At 43.2% G+C, this 21,028-nt stretch overlaps 2 protein-coding genes across 4 annotated transcripts in view; both read left to right on the top strand.

The window, feature by feature from the left end:
- HYAL3 (hyaluronidase 3) overlaps nucleotides 1–21,028 on the top strand; it is a 29,080-nt gene that overhangs the window by 4,836 nt on the left and 3,216 nt on the right. The window contains exons 1-4 of one of the 3 annotated variants that reach the window (XM_061617837.1): nucleotides 13,963–14,039; nucleotides 15,271–16,254; nucleotides 18,023–18,112; nucleotides 18,680–19,307. In XM_061617837.1, the coding sequence (XP_061473821.1) occupies nucleotides 15,334–16,254; nucleotides 18,023–18,112; nucleotides 18,680–19,018 (1,350 nt within the window). In that variant the 5' untranslated portion in view covers nucleotides 13,963–14,039; nucleotides 15,271–15,333 and the 3' untranslated portion in view covers nucleotides 19,019–19,307. Of the gene's footprint in view, nucleotides 1–13,962; nucleotides 14,040–15,270; nucleotides 16,255–18,022; nucleotides 18,113–18,679; nucleotides 19,308–21,028 lie in introns of those variants that run through there. The other 2 variants (XM_061617836.1, XM_061617838.1) reach the window with 2 other exon arrangements.
- NAA80 (N-alpha-acetyltransferase 80, NatH catalytic subunit) lies at nucleotides 17–7,217 on the top strand. The gene is made up of 2 exons (XM_061617840.1): nucleotides 17–472; nucleotides 5,732–7,217. The coding sequence occupies exon 2, from the start codon at nucleotides 5,755–5,757 to the stop codon at nucleotides 6,817–6,819; it is 1,065 nt and encodes a 354-aa protein (XP_061473824.1). The 5' UTR covers nucleotides 17–472; nucleotides 5,732–5,754; the 3' UTR covers nucleotides 6,820–7,217.

Here is a 21,028-nt window from a genome sequence, read left to right as displayed (position 1 = left end):
TCCTGTGTACTCATAATAGACCTGCTATTGCCAAAGTGAATTGGGTGAATGTTTGTCAGAGACTGGATTTTCAGAATCTTTTGCACCCCCATGCCTCCCAACAAGGATTTATGTACTGTGATGCCTTGGACTTTAGAGATCTAGTGGTTGAAGGCATCTGTTTGAGAACCTCCACAGAGTCTGTGTCTGCTGCTTTGTTGTTGTTGTTGTTTTGGAAGGATGCCACCCTTTGACTGGTGGTAAGGGCTGGACTATTCAGCACACCATTTATATTCCAGGACCTGGGTTTCCTGCCCTCCTTCAAATAAACACATATTCACCATTTAAAAGAAGAAATGCACTGCAGGAGCATGTGTAGCTTCCTGTTGTGTTCTTGTGAAAGACACTGGTCGGTTTCTCCTGGGCCTTAACATTGCAAGCAAAAACTCAAAAGGAGGGAAGCAGCACGGCAGGCAGCTCCCGTTCATTGCAGGTATTGAACACTTCTTTCTTCTGCTGCTGATTTTATTATAGAGCAGGGGTGAAGAACTTGTGGCCCTCCAGAAGTTGCTAGACTACAGCTCCCATCATTCCTGATCATTGGCTATGCTGGCTAGGAGTGATGGGAGTTGTCCAACAGTATCTGGAGGGCCACAGGTTTTCTATCCCCTTTTTAAAGGGATATTGTAGTGAGCATATACTCTGCCTGCTGGGCAATGTGCTGAGACAGGTACCTTAGAGGAATGAGCAGTTTAAAGGAAGACGGAGTATAAAATATGTTTGGGACCTCTTCAGGATTTTGAAAGCTGGGGATCAGGGTATATATGGGTCATGCTGTTAGATGGGCTTGGTTTGTACTGAGATGAAAGGGTAGAAACAGAAATGAGAGATGTTTTCTGGGGTAGCATTAAGATGGATGGAATCTTCACCTTGTTGTGGCATGGGGAGATTCTCATCTGGTGCTCTTCTAGGAGAGTTGGTAATAAGTGTGGATGAATAGAATTTTTTTCAACTCCTTCTTTTCCAGGATCTGTAGAGTATGTTGTTGATATTAGCAAGAGGGGTAGGGAATTCCAGTGCCCAGCTGGTAGATGGGAAAAGGAAGGAGTGCTAGAGATGTTTGCTGCTGGCGGCAGGATGCTTAGAAGTAAAAAAGAGTACTGGGTGACATTTTTGGGTGGGATTGTTTCTGGCGTGTTGTGATGACACTGCCAGCTTGTTATGAGAGCCAAGATCCCTGAGAACAAGTAATATCCTATAGCACTCTGTGTGCCTCTGCCTTAGGTCTAGAAGGTCAATTCAATTCTGTGGAAAAAGTTGTTTGGATTTGAATTTGCAGGCTTGCCTCATAATCTGGAATACCTAGGACAATGCTATTTTCTGATTGTCCTAATCCCTACTAGTGCTTTCCCAAACAGTCTGTAAGTGATGCATTCCCTTCTGTCTTTAAGGAAATCCCACATTCTACATACAAGATAGGGTGTATGATTTTTATTTATTTTATTTTATATCGCTTTCCTTCCATCATGGAATCCAAGGCAGCATACACATGGTTCACAGGCAGTCACTCATCCAAACTCCCACCAGATGCAGACCTGTTCAGCTTCAGCAAAATGGTAGGCTCATGTGCCTTCAAACCATATAGTGGGACCAGCTAGCAACTGTTCACTTCACTGGGGCTTGTGACTAGTGCATTTTGTGTATTATCTTGGGTGGGTGATAGCGAGCACCCTCCCAAAACAGTTTAACATCTGATGCTTAAATCAATATGTAATGCAAATGCAAACCCTACATTCATGAGAATATAAATTCACTTTCCCTTCTGCATTTTATCCCCATGTTAACAACATTCACACTTGGCAGAAGTAGCACAATGTGAGCTTAAAAGTGTTTTGTATGTTCATATCTGATCGTCAAAGGTGGCCTTCACCTATGTGGTGCCCTTCAGATGTTTTGGGCTACAACTCCCATCAGTCCCAGCCAACATGGCCATGCAGGCTGGGGCTGATGGGAATTGTAGTCCAAAACATCTGGAAGGCATGAAGTTGGCAAAGGTTGTGGGAACAGACATGGTGTATAGTTAAGACAATGAGCTGTGATTGGCAGACCAGTGTAAATCTCACCTTCACCATCATCATGTTCATCAGTTTATATGTATGTCACTTTCTCACAAGAGCTTATGCCCAAAGTGGTTTACAGCACATAAGAAAATAACAATGAGATCAATGTGTAGCAAAACATAAACATCAGCATATCAGAACAGATGAATAGTAACTTTACATCAGTCTTTATATTGATCATGAACTCATTAGGTGGTCTAAGACTAGGCATTCTTTCTCAGCCTCAGCCATCCCCTGTACACCTAATCTATAACATAGGGATAATAAAATTTGTCTACCTTACAAGGCTGTTGTAAGGATTACTTCCACAGCATATGCGAAGCACCTGAACAAGTCCTATGTAAGTACGTAGTATGAATCATTGATATTTGTGAGAGATGATCAAAATATATTGAGACTGTTGGCCTGATTCTCCGTTCTGGTAGGAATTCATTCCAAAGAGTTGAGTTGGCTACCAGTGCCACATCTTTGAAAAAATTTACTTAATTCTTTTTGTGGACAACTAATTTTTGCCTTGAAGAGCACTGCTTTCCAGTAGCTGTTGCCCAGTAGCTGCAGTAAGGAAGCACAATTTGTGGTGTTATTAGCTCTTATTGAGAAAACGCTTTGCATTGACACTTCCTTCCTCAAATGCTTGGCTTTTCCAGAAATGTCAGCAGTTAAGGTCTAGGTGCAGAACACCTTTCCAGAAAAGGTAGCACAGGCTCTGTTGAAAAGTTGTGTAAGGGGCAATGTCTAGCATCTGACATGAGACTGAATCACTTGCTGCTCTTGTGGGTAAGTGAGAGCAGACCTAAGCATAGTGGGGACTTACTGTGGACAAGTGATAGTTTTTAAAGATACTTTGTTTTTAAGATTTTTTAAAAGTTCTGTTTTTAATATGCTTTATAGCTGTGTTTAGTGTTTTGCTGTTTGTTTGCTGCCATGGGCTCCTGTGAGGAGGAAGGGTGGGATATAAATTTCATAAATAAATATATCCCCTAAGCTCAATGCTGCAGTAACTGGATGACACTAGGGCTCTGAGACCACACCCTACCGGGATCCTGGCAACGTCTCTACTGTGAGAAACTCCTCAGTCCATCAAGCACCTTTTGGAGGAGGTTATCTGTTCTTTTGTAACCTGCGTGCAGTGCTTGCATGATACGATTTCATAAGATGCTTGCTGCAGCTTTGCTAGAACAGTATGAAGGGCTGTGAGAGAATTTCATTGTCCTCTCTTGGGCCTTTTTGCACTTCCCCATTGTGGCTTCCTTTTGGGGGGTTGCCCCCCCTTCAGTTTAGTAAGAGTCTCTAATATATAGATAAATATCTGTAGATACTCTACATATGTACTCTAATATGTAGAGTTTCATCTCATGGAAGGGATGGGGATCAAAAGGAGAGAATGAACAAGAAAAGATGGCTTCCTCTGTCCCCAAATTCCTCCAATTCAATCTAGACAGCATGAAGAGAATTTTCCATTTTGCCTGAAGCATCTGAGGTATTAAAGAGTTAAGGGAATAGTTCTATTTTGTTAAGTATTTCTGGCTGTCTGGTATCTTTTGGGATATACAAAGTAAAGTGAAAACCAATAAAGATTAAATAATAATTTAAAAAGAATTAAGGGGTAGAACTGTGTAGGACAGCCTTTCCCAACCAGTGTGCCTCCAGATGTTGGACCACAACTCCCATCAGCCTCAGCCATTGGCAATGCTGGCTGAGGCTGATGGGAGTTGTGGTCCAGCAACATCTGGAGACACACTGGTTGGGAAAGGCTGGTGTAGGAGGAACCCCTCCCTCCTCCTGTCACTTGAACACATGATGATGCTTTATACTGAATCATAACATTGGGTCCATCTCGCTCAGTTATTGCCTACACTGAGTGGTAGCAGCTGTCCAGGGTTTCAGGCAGGGGTCTCCCCCAGCCCTATCTGGAGATGCCAGGGATTGAACCTGGGACCTTTTTCATGCAAAGCATGTGCTACATCACTGAGTTACTATGCCCCTTATACCTCTATGTGCCCCACTGCCACCTCCCAAAAATGTTTCAGACATTACAGAGAAGGATAGAGTTGTGATTAGATTTGCTAGCTTTCAGTTTGGGGCCTACTATAATCCTCAACCCAAAGTGCCCCCCTCTCCTATCAGCAAAATCATGTGCCAACCAGGGTACAATGTGATTAATACAATGTTTGAACTCACCCTGTGGGGTGATTCTTGAAACCATTTGTGGCTCATCTGTGACGCACTGGGTTGGTTATGGGAATGTTTCAACATACTACTTGTTTGCGCTTTGCCACATCTACGGCTGAGTCCACTTCTAGGAGATTTTGGAGGAAATAGCACATTGTAATATTGAGGGATGTTGAAACTGTTGCTTTGCCAATTCCCAAACGTGAAAAAAATGGACATGTAAGGTGGTCCTCAGTGACCATTGCTGAGGTGCCGAAGACTTTCACGTGATGAGTAAGATTCTGCAGGGGTGTGTGGGTTTTTTTTTTTTTAACACTGAACAGCCTTTCACAGTTCCGGCCCGCCATTGGTCAATGGATACTCCTGTCAAATACTCAGTTGATTGAGCTGCAATGTGGGAAGACACAAAGAGGAGACAACTTTTGAGCTATGTTTAGAAGGCATATCTTGAGTGGAGGAGGTGTGAAAGTTGTAAAAGAAGCCACCAACTATCCAAGCCATATCAAAGTCTCTTAAAATTTTCTTTATTTTCTAAATTTATATCCTGCCCTTTCTCCTAGAAAGAGTCCAGGAGAGCAAATTTAAAACTACCCTTGGGTCAGAGTCCTAACTGGACAGTTGTAAGAAGGGTAAAGAAACCAAACTGAATTTCTAAACTTCTAAAGTGGATTGCTCTTTACATGTAGGTGAAGAAGTTTTATCTGGTCTGCAAAGAGGCTGTCCAAAAAACTCCATGGCTGCAATCATCTCAAGATGTACAGAATATACTTTAAAAAAATCTTCCTCTCATAGTTGTGAATTAAATGTGGAAATATGTTGGTAGTTCACCTTTTTGCTAATGGGTTAGAAACAAATAGAGCTTAGTTGGGCTTTCCAATGGATGTGGGATGAGTTACCTTCAACCAGGCTGTATGTGACTATAGTAAGTGAACCATGTTAAATGCTTCTGTTGGGGGTTACTTGGGAGGGTGTACCATACTGCTGTCTGGTTGAACCCTGATCAGTTATAGCATGGTACTTTAAAATTGGTTGGCAAGGAAAAAATAAAAGACAACCCACTTTCAAACAAGCAATTTATAGGAGTTTGCTCGTAGTCTACACTGATTCCCAGACGTAATCGTTAGTAGAACAGGATGTTTTACTATGGCCCTCCAGATGTTGTTGGACTCTCAACTTCCATCAGCCCCATGTAGAATGGCCAATGATCAGGGATAATGGGAAATGTAGTTCACTACATCTAGAGGACACCATGTTGGCTATGCCGGCCATAGTCAGACCAAGAGCTAAGGATGCCTTGGCATCTGGCCTCTCTGTTTTCTGTTTAGGGATGATTCCACAATGCTGCAGCTCCCAATTGGGTTTAATCCTGGTAAGATAAGGTTTCCCTGTAATGTTACTGAGAGGGTTAGGTAGAACCGGTGCTACATTGCAAGCGCACTTCATTGTGTTTGTGTTTTCAGGAGCATGCCAAGCTCTCTATGCCATGTGTAAAGTGCCACCACTTGGTCCCCTGGTAGTGAGAAGAATGGGCTCGGTTTCAGAGATGCTCACAGCGGTCCCTCTTCACCAGAGGCCTGATCTCCTGGAGGCCTGTGCCGACCTCATAAATGAAGAGTGGAAAAGAAGCAGGGCCTCCCGCATCCACTCCCTGCAGAGATCTACCGACAACTTTCCCATGTGCCTGGTGCTGATTAGAACCCAGAGGACAGTGGAGGAAACTGCTGAAGGGAAGACGGCTGAGAGTCAGTGCCACATCCTGGGGCATGCCAGGCTGTCGCGTGTCATTGGCCAGCCACAGAGCTTATTTGTGGAGACAGTGGTTGTTGCCAAGGCCCTCCGTGGAAAGGGTTATGGCAGGAAGCTGATGGAAGCTGTTGAGAATTTTGCCAAATCCTGTGGCTATAGGCGCCTGCACCTCACCACCCACGACAAACAGCATTTCTACGCCCACCTGGGTTATAGCTTGTCTAAACCTGTTCAGTGTGCAGGATTTATGAGTTCCCTTGTACCTATGGAGTTTTTGGAGAGCTTCTGTCCCCCTCAACAGGACAGGGAACTTCCTGCAGGGCCTGGGAAACATAATCCAAGTGCATCTTACAGCTATAGATCTGGAGCAAATCTCCCTCTACTACCACCTTCTACTCACCTTTCCTTCTCCCCTGTTTGCTCAGCAGCTTCTCCTCCCCCACCACCACCTCCATTGCTTCCTGCTTGTTCTTATCATTCAGTGGCTGTTACCATTTCTCTCTCTTCCCAACCGCCTGCTTCTGCATCTTCCCACAGTTCCTCTTCCCAACCCATGAATACCCATGTTCAGTCCTTGCCATCAGCCACTGTGCCTCCCTTTGCTGATTGCTTTAGTGCCGCAAACCTTCCACCCCCTCCTCCTCTTCCTCCTCCAGCACCACCAATGGCCCCTTTGCCAGGCCATCCACATTCCTGTAATCCTAGCCCATCTGGAGACAAAGCCCAAGGCCAGCTGTTTCTAGAGACACCATATCGTGACCTGAAAGGGAAGCCCATATTCTGGATGGAGAAGGACATCTAACCTGTACAGAGAGAGAGAGAGAGAGATGAAAATACAGTCGAAGGAGCAGCAGTGCTTGAGAAGGAAAGCCCAGCTTTGGATTCTATGAGATGGGATGAGAGAGAATTATTTTAAAATGAATAAAGCCAACAGATGATCCAGTGAATAAAGCCAACAGATTTGATCTGCCGTAAATGTATTTACCAGAATCCTTTTCAGACAAGAGCCCATTTTCATGCCATAAATATGTCAACTTGCTCAGACAAAATTCTCTATATATTTGAATACATTTTCAAGGCCATCCCATGTTTCCCATTGTCTTCCAGTGATGGTTGCCATAGCTGAGCAGGCGGGGCTGTGCTGAGCTGTAAATTGCCTTACATATGTCTGATTCATCAATAAACAAAGCACCTCTGAAAGATCTGAACTGTCTCCTCTGACTCTGCAGCACACACACACCAACACATATTCCAGAGCCCATGGAGTTAATGCCAGCATGCCAAAAGAAGTGAATGTGGGTTTCAGTTGGCATCCCCTCTGTTGGAAGCAATCAGTGTCTGCACAAAGATTAAGTAAAACTGAGATAAAGAGATGTGGTTTGTTGGATAATGGCAAAGTAAGCCTGCCCTTCATAAATGCGCCAAATTTTGATTTGAAACATCTATCATTCTTTTGCCTTTAGGTCTGTTCTAGGAAGCCTGTGTTCCAAAAATGTACCTGGAATAGAATCCTCTGCTGATTGCAAACAGTTCAAAAAATCAGGTAAAGGACACATGGTCTGAGGCAGAGATCAATTCAGCAATCTACTTTGACCATCAAGACTCTAGCCTTTTAACATATGATCACAGCTGAAATCAGTCCAGCAGAGACCTAGCCCAGTGAGACTGTGTCCCTGAAAATGCATCTCTTTCCCTCACCTTCCCAAACAACCACTGTTAGTCTCTTCAATCTGAAATTACAGGTTAGGGGTTTCCGTATTAAAGGACAACACTTTAAAATTTCTAGGAAAGCCGAGTATTAAAGAAAGTGCTCACTGGTCCATCTTGATTTGTGCCTGTGGTTTCAGTAACAAATTAGGATAATCATTTATCTGTATGCCGCCTTTCCATAGTTAGCCATGCTCAAGGCAGCATCCCATCACTAAGGCGGGTTCATACTTACATGTTAGGAAACCCCCTGTGTGCCATAGAGAATGTACCTGTTGGGAAGCCATAGCCAGTATCAGCTTTCTGATCAATGTACCTATATTATAAAATAGGTTCTCCATGTAGGGGAATTTAAGGGGAACAGCCAAAAATGTGATGTCCATTCCATGGGCTCAAGAGCTAGAAATCTAATTCCATCATTTTATGGAGAATGATGTCTCATTTCCTATATTCACAATAGCATAGTAATACAAACAGGTTAGAGGTAATTGAAGACTGATATGTCTAAACAACCAGGGGATTATTTTATAATAAAAGTTCAATATACCACAATCTAATGTTACTGGAAACTTCTACTGTGACGCTGTGAACACACTAGTTGCCTACAGCAAAGCATTTCCATTGGTCATACCTGAGGGGCAGCAGGTTGATCTGCTAATCAGTTGTGAAATCTGTCTGAAGCTGAATTTTGAAAAACAAAAAGCCTCGAGCTGATCCCACCAGGTTTTAGAGTAAAAAGGGGCAGGGTTTTCGTGTTGTGTGTCCCTGTTTTCAGAAAAGGGAGGTGGAGACATGCTGGAACCGGCATAACGGTAAGTGTGTCTCTACACTGAGTGTCACTACATTTGCAACAAGAATGTAGAGCCCAAGTCCACTTGGAATGTCTCCCTTCTCCCTTTTGTATGCAGCAATGCTTTCCAGCCTTGAAGCAGCAGTTCTGTGGATGCAGCTGAGAAAGGCTTCTGTAAGAGTGTGTGCAACCTATGTATATGTTGTCAGATGACAATTGCACATGCAGTTTTTTCAGTGCTTGATAGCAAATGCTCTCATTTCTGAATTTAACATTGTGTGTGGTACGCCAAGGTTTTCATTAACTGAACATAATCTCCAACCTGTACTAAGTATCGCTTTTTCCAACCTCTCACCAGAAACTGCACAAATGGCATTACAAAGGATGCAAAGGAGCATAGCCACCATCTTGCTTATTAACTCATTTTGTATAAAACATGTTATTTTAATTTAAATACATTAATAAGCTGTATTCCACTGATGTATGAGTCTGAATCCACACCAATTGCTTGTCCCTTGTTTCTTGGAAGAGAGAACCATATGGCTTGCAGGAATCCCACCTTTTATTTTCAACAGTCTGGTCACCTGGGGCTGCTTTCCTCTGAGTGCCTGCGGAGTCCTGTTCCCTTGAAGGGAAATGGAAGTTTTTTCCCCTCTAAAAAAGCTTGTGCAAAATTCCTTGGCTCATGCTCTGGACCCCTTTCTTTGGTCTGTAGGGATTGTTCCTTTTCTGTGAGTATGCTGTGGACTCTGGAATCTGACACCTTGCCTGCTGTCCATCTGCTTAGGGTAGCAATATCTCCATGGGCACCCTATAGGTGAGGCTTAGACTGTGCCTGGAACTGAATTCACTGTACAAAAAGTGTCGACACCTCTACACTTGTTAACTAGAGTGTGACAATGCAGTATGCATGCATTTGTGTTCATAGCACATTCACCCAAGCGTTTTAGTTTCATCTTTTATATTAATTTGGAGTTGTATTTCTATTTTGATTGAAGTTTGCTGCTGTTGTTAGTAAACTTGTGTTTGCATGTGTGTGTGTATTATGGTAAACTGCTCTGAAAGTTTTTGGTCGGATAGAACGGGACAGAAATACTTGTTATAAATAAAAACAATAATACTCCGCTATAAATGCAGCCATTGCCCCTCAACATATAACCCTTTAGTGTATGAAAGTGATCTAACTGCAGAAATGGCTCTGCTGGATCCCCCTCCCCCTGATTTGTATCGTCAGTCACAGCAACTAGCCAAGAGGACAAGATCCTGGCCGATGGACAGCCATCGTGACTCGCATCAGCCTGATTACTACCTTTTTACTAGAGAATTCGCCCATGCCACATTTATTGTGTCTTCTGTTTATCACCCTCTGCTCATTAGAGATTATTTATGTGACATGAAGCATGGAGAAGAGCTGTAGCTCAGTGGTAGAGCTCGTGCTTTGTGTGCAGAAGGTCCCAGGTTCAATTGCCATCATCTCCAAATAGGGCTGGGAATGTCCCCTGTCTGAAACCCAGGAGAGCCACTGCCAGGCACTTTAGAGACAGACAATACTGAAACTGATGGTAAGGCAGCTTCTTAAATTCCTAATGGAAAGTGATGTCCTTGATTCCCTGGTAGAAAGAGTAGGTTCAGCTCTGCTGTTGGAACTCTGTGCTGGGCCTGTTCACATGAATCATCACATGGTGATGATTGTGCACACTCAGAGTTGGTCATGTGGTTAGTCCAGCATGAGTTATTTATCTGAACTCAGTTTGTGCATGTGCTGATTTGGATGTATGAGATTTCAGCACAGACTCAAATGGGGATATGGACTAGGGCAATGGAGATTACAGGCCAGAGTCTCTTTTGGCCTAGACATCCTTGCTCTTTTTTGAATCCATCTAGCCATTCCTTTATGATGCATTTTGAGATAACATCACCTCTCCCATGACCACATTATTGATGTAGTTGGGAAAGATGCATACTTTAGGTACCACATCCAAAAGACTAATTTCTCCCATGTGAACCTTCCCAGACCCTAGGATGTTGATCTGAGGCCCTTCTCTGAGTTCCCCCTTCAAGAGAGGTTCAGAGGGTGGTGATTAGGGAGAGACCCTTCTACTTGTGTGTCCCCCCCCTCCGTAGAACACTTCCCTATTGAGGCCTACCGGGCACCAACTTCTGTCTTTGCTACCATGTTAAAACCATCCTCTTTTCCCTGGAATATGGGAAACATTTGATGGACTATGATTAGTTAAGTGTTATGGCTTATATGTTGGGGGTTTTTTAGTTGCTGCTAATGTTAGCATTGTTTTCTTTTTAAGGGTTCATTTGGTTTTTGTTGTGTTGAAAATATTTTATTTTTTGTATGTTTTAAAAATGGTTGTGTGTCCCCTAGAGACTAATTGGTATTAGGTGATAAACAAGTTAAAAAAAAATTTTTTTTTAAAAGGTCACAACACATAACCAGCATTTCCAAAAAGCCAGTCCAAACCCTCAGGCACTAAAGTGTTATGAATTGGCCCATGTACCCACATTGGCACATTAGCAGCTATTGCATGCTCTTCTTCCTCCCACCTATTCCTTCCTTCCGTGGTGAACTTGACAAACTGCAAACTCATTTGAGTTCTTATTTAATTGTACAAAAAACCTGAGGGTTTACATCTCCACATTGTCTAAAAAAATCATGAGTAAAATTAAATATTCATGAATTTTTAAAGTTTGTCTTCTAGTTTAATGCAAGTCAATAAAACACAATTTAGTCAGTCATAATGATTGACTGGGGATGTTGTACCCTAGGACCTGAATCAGCTTTCTAACAACCTTACAGGTAGGTGCTGGTTTGGCTCTGGCCTAGTTCCAGTTAGTAACTAGTCCTACCATAATATAGCTGTCCCAGATAGAAATGGGATGCAGTAGGTGATGATGTCATTCATTCTGAATATTAACAATGCAGCTTGGGTGGTTTCGTTTCCACTTCTGGCTCAGATGTCCCTTGGAATGATAAGAGCATATTGCAAACTTGTGGATAAATGCAATTTTCAAGAAAACCAGGAGATTGCCTTCCAAAACATTCATATGTTATCGGTGCTGTTTGCAAGTCCGTTGTAACTTACTCCATTTTTCAGTGCGCATGAAACTGGTACTACAGGTTACTGATTATGGAGAGGGGGAGGCTTCAGTAAAGTGAGTCCTGTTGCCAGCTGTCTCTGCTCTTAAAATTTCATAATGGTGGGAAGTGTTTGGGGGGATAGGGATTAGCAAGGTTTTGTTGTGTAAACAGACATGTCCCCATATTATCAGGATGCTGAGGCTGTAAGTATAGAGTCTGGTTGGCTTCTACTATTCCTATCAGTCTCTCCAGTATAAATTCCTCGTTGAACAGATTTTTCTGGTGGAAAGTTGGCTTGCATGTGATTAGTGCTTTTAAAACTCACAGGCAGAGGTACTTCAGACGTACTTTACAAAAACACCAGGACAACGCATTATATTCGTTTATTTATTTATTTAATTTGTATCCCACTCTTCCTCCCAGCAGGAGCCCAGGGCAGCAAACAAGGCACTAAAAACACTTTAAAACATCATAAAAACAAATCCTAAAATACATTAAGACAAAACAGTGTTAAAAACCTTTTAAAAACCTTTTAAAGGGTTAAAAACATTATTAAAAAACATATTAAGCAATTGTGACACAGACACAGACTGGGATAGCTTTCAACTTAAAAGGCTTGTTCGTCTTTACAGAAAGAGCAACTGTTAACAAGTGACTTCATTTATTCCAAACATGGTTCAGATTTCTGCTGTTTTAACATACAAAGCAATGGTTAAGCAATTTGGTTGCATCCTTAACATTATTTTTTGGCTATTGCTCTGCAAAATGTATTTTGGTGGTTGTTGGCCATTGACTAGTTTTAAGTGGATTCCTATGTGCACCTGCTTTTAGTATGGTTGATCAGATTGGCTGTGCAGCATACCGTGCTTAAAGTTAACCACAGAATTGCTCAGAAGCACTTAGAACTACACACATTCCAGACTGCCTTCTTTCTGGCACTGGCTAGCAATGAGTATGCGGGGAATCCACTGAAGAATTTATGTTTGTATAAAGGTGCAGGCTGATGAGGGCTGTGGATGGAGAAAGGTATGGTGAGTGAAATTTAACTCAAAATCAGTTGTAACTGAAGTGTGAGACAGCATGTTGGAAGGACTGGGTCACTGAAGCAATGGAGGTCCGGATGATACAGACTGAGCCAGGAATTAGAAGGTGGCTGCAAGGTTTTGATTTGAGATTCTTGAGCTTCATAAGACTCCTGATCTTCTTCCATGAAGGGAGACTCTTGCTTCTACACCTAGACTGCCATGGCCCTCATCTTTAATCTATCTTGCTGTACACGTGGCTCACTAATAGTCATCCCTGAGTGGACTGTATGAAAGATGATAAATTGTATAAATTGGCAAGCCCACTGAGAAGGAAATGGTGGGAATGACAAGCAAGGGTTGTTGGAAACTGGCCAAGCTCTGAAATCTGTTTTCCATGCCAGAGCTGAGCTTTGTAATGTAAAATAAGAATAGATACACCTCTAAGTATGTGCAGAGTGTTGTTCCCACATTACTGAATAACCAAAACCAGCATCCATAACTCTTTGATATAAGAGTTTTCAGGGCAAAAAACATGTACTTTAAGCAAGATTAGACTCCAGCACCTCATTTTACATATTAGCATTTTAATTATTACAAGTGTGATTTTGCTCCATTTACAACAATATCTGGTTCCTGATTGTCAGGGCCCAGCTCTGAACACGTGGGGCTATTTCTGACAGCTTCCCCAAGATAACAAACACCAGCTTGTATGCCTACTCACTTCTGTGCACGGAACACGTCAGTTTGTGGGCAGATTTGCAAAGTTCTTTGCTTCAATCAGGGACACCCTACACACTGAGTGTAGCCAAATATTCTCAGAATATTTCTCTGTGTTACAGTAATGTGAAGATCAGAGTACGCTACACGGTGAGAGAGGTTAGGGGAGAGGAAGCATTGCCATATTGGTTCTACTAACGGGAAATACTGTAATACAAAAAGATGATTGCTGAGGTTTTCTATGCTGATTGAGGAAACAGTATGTTTCTTTAGAGCTACTGTTATATAGAGCCCCAAGATGATGGCAAGGCCAGTCAATGAATTGTCCAGTCTGTAATAAACCTTGGCAGGATAAGGCTATCAATAGCTACTAGCCATTATGACTATGCTTTGACCCCACAGTTGGAGACAGTATGCTTCTGAATACCAGCTGCTGGACACTGCAGGAGGGGAGAGTGCTTTTGCACTCAGGTCTTACTTGTGGGCTTTCTGTTGACATTTGGTTGGTCACTGTGAGACCACGATGCTGGACTAGATGGGCCATTGACCTGATTCAACAGACTCTTCTTATGCCCTTATGGGTTTGAACCCTGACATTCCCTTTCTTTTTCCTAGGGGTTTGTGCATGTGATGTTTATGTTGACCTTTTGGCTTCAGAATGGGCTTCTGGTTCTGATCCTAAGCCATCTCAGGTTAGTTGGACAGGCTGGATCAGACAAGGTACCCTATTGATTCAATAGGTTGTCTCTGTTTTTCCCCCAGCAGCACTCTAGCAGCAGTCAGAAGCCTAGTTCAGAGCCAGTTAGCAGTCAGTAGTTAAACTGGGGAAGAAGCTTGGATTGCAGGTTGATTATAATACTTCAGGCTGCAATGCTGGAGTAAAAGATGTAGCCAAGGGGAATGACACAGAACAAACAAATAGAAACCAACAAGTGGAAGCAGCCCAGTTTGGTTTTTTGTGGAAAAATACCTGACATCATAAAACTCCCCCTCCCAATATTCCTGTATAATGAGGTGACTTTAGGTAAATACATCAACCAGTACAGCCAGCTCTCCACCAGACAGCTCCCCACTTCTTATGTTCAGCCCTTACTCTCCACACATTTAGTCCTTGAGTTTATCTCCCTTAAAGGTTATACACACAAGACGCTTATCCCAGGATAACCACCTTGATGTGCAAGATAAGCAGTGCAATTTTGGATCCATGCTAAGTCCTGATTCCCAAATTAAAAAATACAGCTTAGGAACTATTGTTGGGCTCGTTTAATTAATAAATTATACTTATATTCCACATTTCCTCAGGGACCTCAAGGTGGCTTACATGGTCACTCCTCCCCTCATTTTATTCCCAAAGCAACCCTGTGAGATAAGCTGGGCCAGCAGTGGAGAAGCGCTGCCCTGCAGGACTAATTAGGACCACTAAGTTTCCCCATGACATGGTTTGGGCCAAACCATGCCCGCCTTTCCATCATATGACATCAGCCATAGGACAGGTAAAGACACAGACAAATTCAACAGGAGGAATTGGGAGTGCCTTCTAAGTGTGCAGCCACAGATTTAAATCTTAATTACCTAGCATCATATGATTGTCAAATGGACAGCCGTGCCCACTTGTCAAAGTGGTCCGCAGAGGGTGGGCCACTTCTAGTTGTGGCCAGAGGGATCCAGTTCCCCACCCTTGGGTTAGGCTGAGAAAAAGTGACTGGCCCAAGGTTGCCAAGTGATTCATGGATAGCAGGGATTCAAAACTGCACTGGTTACCTTAGCACATCAAGGTAGTTATGCTGGGTAAGGAGATTTGAACCAGAATTCTAATCTGACACCATCACTGCTACAGTGCATTGGCCAGTGTAGGAAAGAATAACTTTCAAGAAATCAAGAAGAATAACTTATTCTGTCTTTCTTTTCCACTCTCCCTGCCAGGGTATGCATTTGTAAACAAAGTAGGAGGAGCCCCAGGAGAGACATTGGCTTTTTACATCCACCATGATCCTGGATGGAACCATTTGGGTCTGCATCACCTTCTGCCTTGGAGCCACCCAGCACTTGAGGGGACATAGCTGGGAGCGGTCAACTGCCAGCCCCATTATCCAACATGAACCATTTGTTGTGGTATGGAACTTGCCCACCGCCAAGTGTCAGGAGCATTTTGGAATCACTCTGCCTCTGGGTGTCTATGGCATTGTGGAGAACAAAGGCAATGTGTTTCATGGCCAGAACATGACTATCTTTTACAAAAACAAGTTTGGACTCTATCCTTACATCTCCCCAGAGGGTGAATGGAATAATGGGGGAATACCTCAGAATGTCAATCTGAAGGAACACCTGGAGAAGGCCTCAAAAGAAATTGCAGAACTCTTGAATCCGGAGTTCCAAGGTCTGGCTGTGGTTGACTGGGAGGAGTGGCGGCCTCTGTGGAGACGAAACTGGGGGCCCAAGAATGTGTACAGGAAGGCGTCTGAGCAATGGGTGGGGGAGAGATCCTCTGGTCTGTCCCCCACGGACCAATCCTACTTGGCTGAGGTAGCGTTTGAACAGGCAGCTCAGGCCCTCATGGAGACAACACTAGGAATGGGGAAGGAGCTGAGACCAGAGGGGCACTGGGGCTTCTACCGGTTCCCTGATTGCTTCAATGACAATTGGGAGAAAGAAGAAAACTACACTGGTCATTGCAACGCCATGGAGGTCCAGTGGAACAATCAACTCATGTGGCTCTGGAAGGTTTCATCAGCCCTCTACCCCAGCATCTACCTCCCACCAAAGCTCCCAGTATCTTACCACCAGCTTTATGTTCACCACCGCCTCAAAGAAGCATTACGGGTGGCACAGTTCAGCCTGAAGCCACCCCTTCCCGTGATAGCGTATTCCAGAGTCTCCTATAGACGTTCTCCAAGGTATCTAACTGAGGTAAGAACTAAGAAGTGCTAGCTGCATACAAAAGGCCCAGGGGTTCTTCAGCGGAGCAAGTGAATAAGGGTAAGGCTGCAATCCCAACCCCACTTACCTGGGAGTAAGCCTATTGAATTCAATAGGACTTGCTTTTTAGCAGACATGATTAGGCTTCAGCTGCAAATCTGTTACCTGGCAAAAAACATTCTTCTGTGGGGAATATTAGCATCCACTGTACATTATTCATTTATTGTATTTTATCCTGTCCTTCCAAGGAACTTGGAGTGTCATAGGTAGGTATTTTCCCACTTTATTCTCACAACAACCCTGTGAGGTAGGTTGGTTAGGCTGAGAGAAAATTATTGGCCCAAGGTCATTCAGTTAATTTAACAGCTTAGAGGGAATTTTAAATCAGTTCTTTTGATTCCAGTTTTGCAATTACAGCATTAAAAAAGTAAAAGTGCAGTTGCAGTAAGTGATTAATTGAGACCCATTCGTGAATGTTGCCGTCAGCTGTGAGTGAATAGGAAGCAACCAATTAGCTGCTTTAATTGAGGCTATGATAAAGGCAGGCAACCTTTTCGGCCTGGTGGGCCAGACACTGGTAAAGCTGCTTTCTGCAAAGATCGACTGCACAATTGAGTTCCCCATGGGGATCTCAGTCACACAGCTGATCCAGCAGGCTTGAACTCACCTGACTTCAGTCTTGCTTTCTGCAAGGATTGACTGTGTGATCAAGTTCCCGACAGGAAACTTGGTTGCGCAGCTGATCCAACTACATCTCTACCTGCCCCAAACCCGATACCACGTATGATGTCAGGTTTAGTGAGTAGTTTGGGGAAGATTGTGGCCAAAATGAGATCCATGTTGGGCCACATTTGGCTTGCAGGCCAGAAGGTCCTTACCCCTGGGCTATGGGAAGATACCAATCATAAGTTATAGAGAGAACCAGGATCTTGTTTTTAGCTGATTTTAAAAACAGAAAACAAAAAAAGCAAACCCTCCGAGAAGCAGGATCTTTGTTGAGTGAAATATATGTAAGAGTAATTACATAGTAGACAGTAGTAAACAATTTAATATTCTACTGTTTTATTTATGATGTACTGTTGTAAATCACTTAGAGATCTATGATTATAGGCAATTCATAAATACTTTAAATAAATAAATAGTAGGATCTTGCCCACAGGAGTGGCTCTACTAGCTTTTTATGGGGAATATAGTGCGTAAGTACCATGTGGAAGTACTCTTAATTCCCTTTCCAGATGATTGCAGAAAAGCTATAACTCATTACTGAATGATCCTAGTAAGAAAACAGTCTCTGAGAGGGTCATAAAGATGGATGGAGACTATAGATAAGCACCCTCCCAGAGAGGGTTATCTGCAGACAGTTCATTTTTTAGAGGCTTGAATGTTGTGTGAACAGAACTGTTCTTGCCTGCAGTACGTTAGCTCTTTCTGTCTTTCTGTGGTCTCTGATCAAACAAGTTTGTTAGACTTGGAAGCATTACAGAAACTACAACTCTTGTTTTTTCTCTTAAGCGGAACAGAAAAATTGAATGCAACAATGGCTCTATCACACTATTTCTTCATCTCTGAAAATCAATCCCTTGCACCTAGACAGAAAACTAGCCCTAATTTATTTATTTATTTATTATTTGATTTATATCCCACCCTTCCTCCCAGCAGGAGCCCAATGCAGTGCTGATATCACCCAAATGATATTAACTTGTACTTCTCATATACAGTGCTGCCCAATCCTAAATATTATTTCCTTTTCTTCACTCAGGCTGACCTGGCATATACAATTGGAGAAAGTGCAGCACTTGGAGCCACGGGGGTTGTGCTCTGGGGTGACCTCTCTTATTCCCATTCACCTGTGAGTATCTCTGCAACAATTTTTTATATAAATATTTATGAACCACCTTTATATGTAACGTAATTAAAAAAAGGTCCCTAGCTATCTGCCAATAGCAGTAAAATGTCAAAATACAACAATTACCCATGAAACAAGACATCGGATTTAAACAGAACTTAAAAGAACGTTTAAGAACAGTCTTTGCCTGACACCCAGTGATGCCAGAGTAGGTGTCAGGTGAGCCTCTCTGGGGAGAGCATTCTACACGTGGGATGCCAAGGCCGAAAAAGCACTCTTACTTGCATATACTCCCTAAGTTGAGAATGAGCCTTGAAGAGAAAACACACCCTTTTCCCAAAACGTTGGTAGTCCCAGCAGCTATTTGGCCTCATCTGTGTCTTCCCAGTTTTAGTGAAGCAGGATCATTTGTTTTCCCCCTCTCCCAATATTCTTGACAATTACTGTGTTTGTGCCTGTCCTTGCGGTTGGTTCTGCCTAAAAGGAAATTGCTAGAATCTCTTCTCCTCAGTGTAGATGGTCCAGTTCCTAGAATGTTCGGAGCTGTAATTCTAGCCTTCCATCTTCTAGGAGAGCTGCAAAAGCCTTCACCATTACATCACCACGACATTGGGCCCATACATCATCAATGTAACCACAGCGGCACGCATATGTAGCCATCATCTGTGCCATGGGAATGGACGTTGTGTGAGGCGGCACCCCAATGACCTGGGAGCCTTCCTCCACGTGGACTCCCAGCAGTGGGAAGGGGAGCCTGTGATGACAGATGTTCTCAATCAAGACATGTCGACATGGGAGCGATTTCAGTGTCATTGCTATCCTGAATGGACTGGTGCCTGGTGTGAGAGGCCTCTGTGGACAGAGCCCTTCAAAGGACCAGAGTGTAACCAAGCTGACATAAGAACATAAGAACATAAGAAGAGCCTGCTGGATCAGGCCAGTGGCCCATCTAGTCCAGCATCCTGTTCTCACAGTGGCCAACCAGGTGCCTGGGGGAAGCCCGCAAGCAGGACCCGAGTGCAAGAACACTCTCCCCTCCTGAGGCTTCCGGCAACTGGTTTTCAGAAGCATTGCTGCCTCTGACTAGGGTGGCAGAGCACAGCCATCATGGCTAGTAGCCATTGATAGCCCTGTCCTCCATGAATTTGTCTAATCTTCTTTTAAAGCCATCCAAGCTGGTGGCCATTACTGCATCTTGTGGGAGCAAATTCCATAGTTTAACTATGCGCTGAGTAAAGAAGTACTTCCTTTTGTCTGTCCTGAATCTTCCAACATTCAGCTTCTTTGAATGTCCACGAGTTCTAGTATTATGAGAGAGGGAGAAGAACTTTTCTCTATCCACTTTCTCAATGCCATGCATAATTTTATACACTTCTATCATGGCTCCTCTGACCCACCTTTTCTCTAAACTAAAAAGCCCCAAATGCTGCAACCTTTCCTCGTAAGGGAGTCGCTCCATCCCCTTGATCATTCTGGTTGCCCTCTTCTGAACCTTTTCCAACTCTATAATATCCTTTTTGAGATGAGGCGACCAGAACTGTACACAGTATTCCAAATGCGGCCGCACCATAGATTTATACAACGGCATGATGATATCGGCTGTTTTATTTTCAATACCTTTCCTAATTATCGCTAGCATGGAATTTGCCTTTTTCACAGCTGCCGCACACTGGGCCGACATTTTCATCGTGCTGTCCACTACAACCCCGAGGTCTCTCTCCTGGTCGGTCACTGCCAGTTCAGACCCCATGAGCGTATACGTGAAATTAAGATTTTTTGCTCCAATATGCATAATTTTACACTTGTTTATATTGAATTGCATTTGCCATTTTTCTGCCCATTCACTCAGTTTGGAGAGGTCTTTTTGGAGCTCTTCGCAATCCCTTTTTGTTTTAACAACCCTGAACAATTTAGTGTCGTCAGCAAACTTGGCCACTTCACTGCTCACTCCTAATTCTAGGTCATTAATGAACAAGTTGAAAAGTACAGGTCCCAATACCGATCCTTGAGGGACTCCACTTTCTACAGCCCTCCATTGGGAGAACTGTCCGTTTATTCCTACTCTCTGCTTTCTGCTTCTTAACCAATTCCTTATCCACAAGAGGACCTCTCCTCTTATTCCATGACTTCTAAGCTTCCTCAGAAGCCTTTGGTGAGGTACCTTGTCAAAAGCTTTTTGAAAGTCTAAGTACACTATGTCCACTGGATCACCTCTATCTATATGCTTGTTGACACTCTCAAAGAATTCTAATAGGTTACTGAGACAGGACTTTCTCTTGCAGAAGCCATGCTGGCTCTGCTTCAGCAAGGCTTGTTCTTCTATGTGCTTAGTTAATCTAGCTTTAATAATACTTTCTACCAGTTTTCCAGGGACAGAAGTTAAGCTAACTGGCCTGTAATTTCCGGGATCCCCTCTGGATCCCTTTTTGAAGATTGGCGTTACATTTGCCACTTTCCAGTCCTCAGGCACGGAGGAGGACCCGAGGGACAAGTTACATATTTTAGTTAGCAGATCAGCAATTTCACCTTTGAGTTCTTTGAGAACTCTTGGGTGGATGCCATCCGGGCCCGGTGATTTGTCAGTTTTTATATTGTCCATTAAGCTTAGAACTTCCTCTCTCGTTACCACTATTTGTCTTAGTTCCTCAGAATCCCTTCCTGCAAATGTTAGTTCAGGTTCAGGGATCTGCCCTATATCTTCCACTGTGAAGACAAATGCAAAGAATTCATTTAGCTTGACCAGTATTATATTTATGATGCAGAGCATGGCAGCAATGTTGTCATGAAGTCAAGCATCTGTCCTCCCTCCATTTATGATGAAAAGACAGAATTCCAATAACTTACCTTTGTAGATCCAGCATGTTAAACCAAGGACAGTTTTGATGAATTTTGTTCTAGACAGAGAATGTTTCTCGGCTG

The sequence above is a fragment of the Rhineura floridana genome, chromosome 3, assembly GCF_030035675.1.
Source record: "Rhineura floridana isolate rRhiFlo1 chromosome 3, rRhiFlo1.hap2, whole genome shotgun sequence".
NCBI classification, from domain to species: domain Eukaryota; kingdom Metazoa; phylum Chordata; class Lepidosauria; order Squamata; family Rhineuridae; genus Rhineura; species Rhineura floridana.
This window is presented reverse-complemented; position numbering and strand designations above follow the sequence as displayed.

What these genes read in the sequence shown, in the direction of transcription:
- NAA80 (XM_061617840.1), top strand. Translation starts at nt 5,755, where the DNA reads ATGTGTAAAGTGCCACCACTTGGTCCCCTGGTAGTGAGAAGAATGGGC.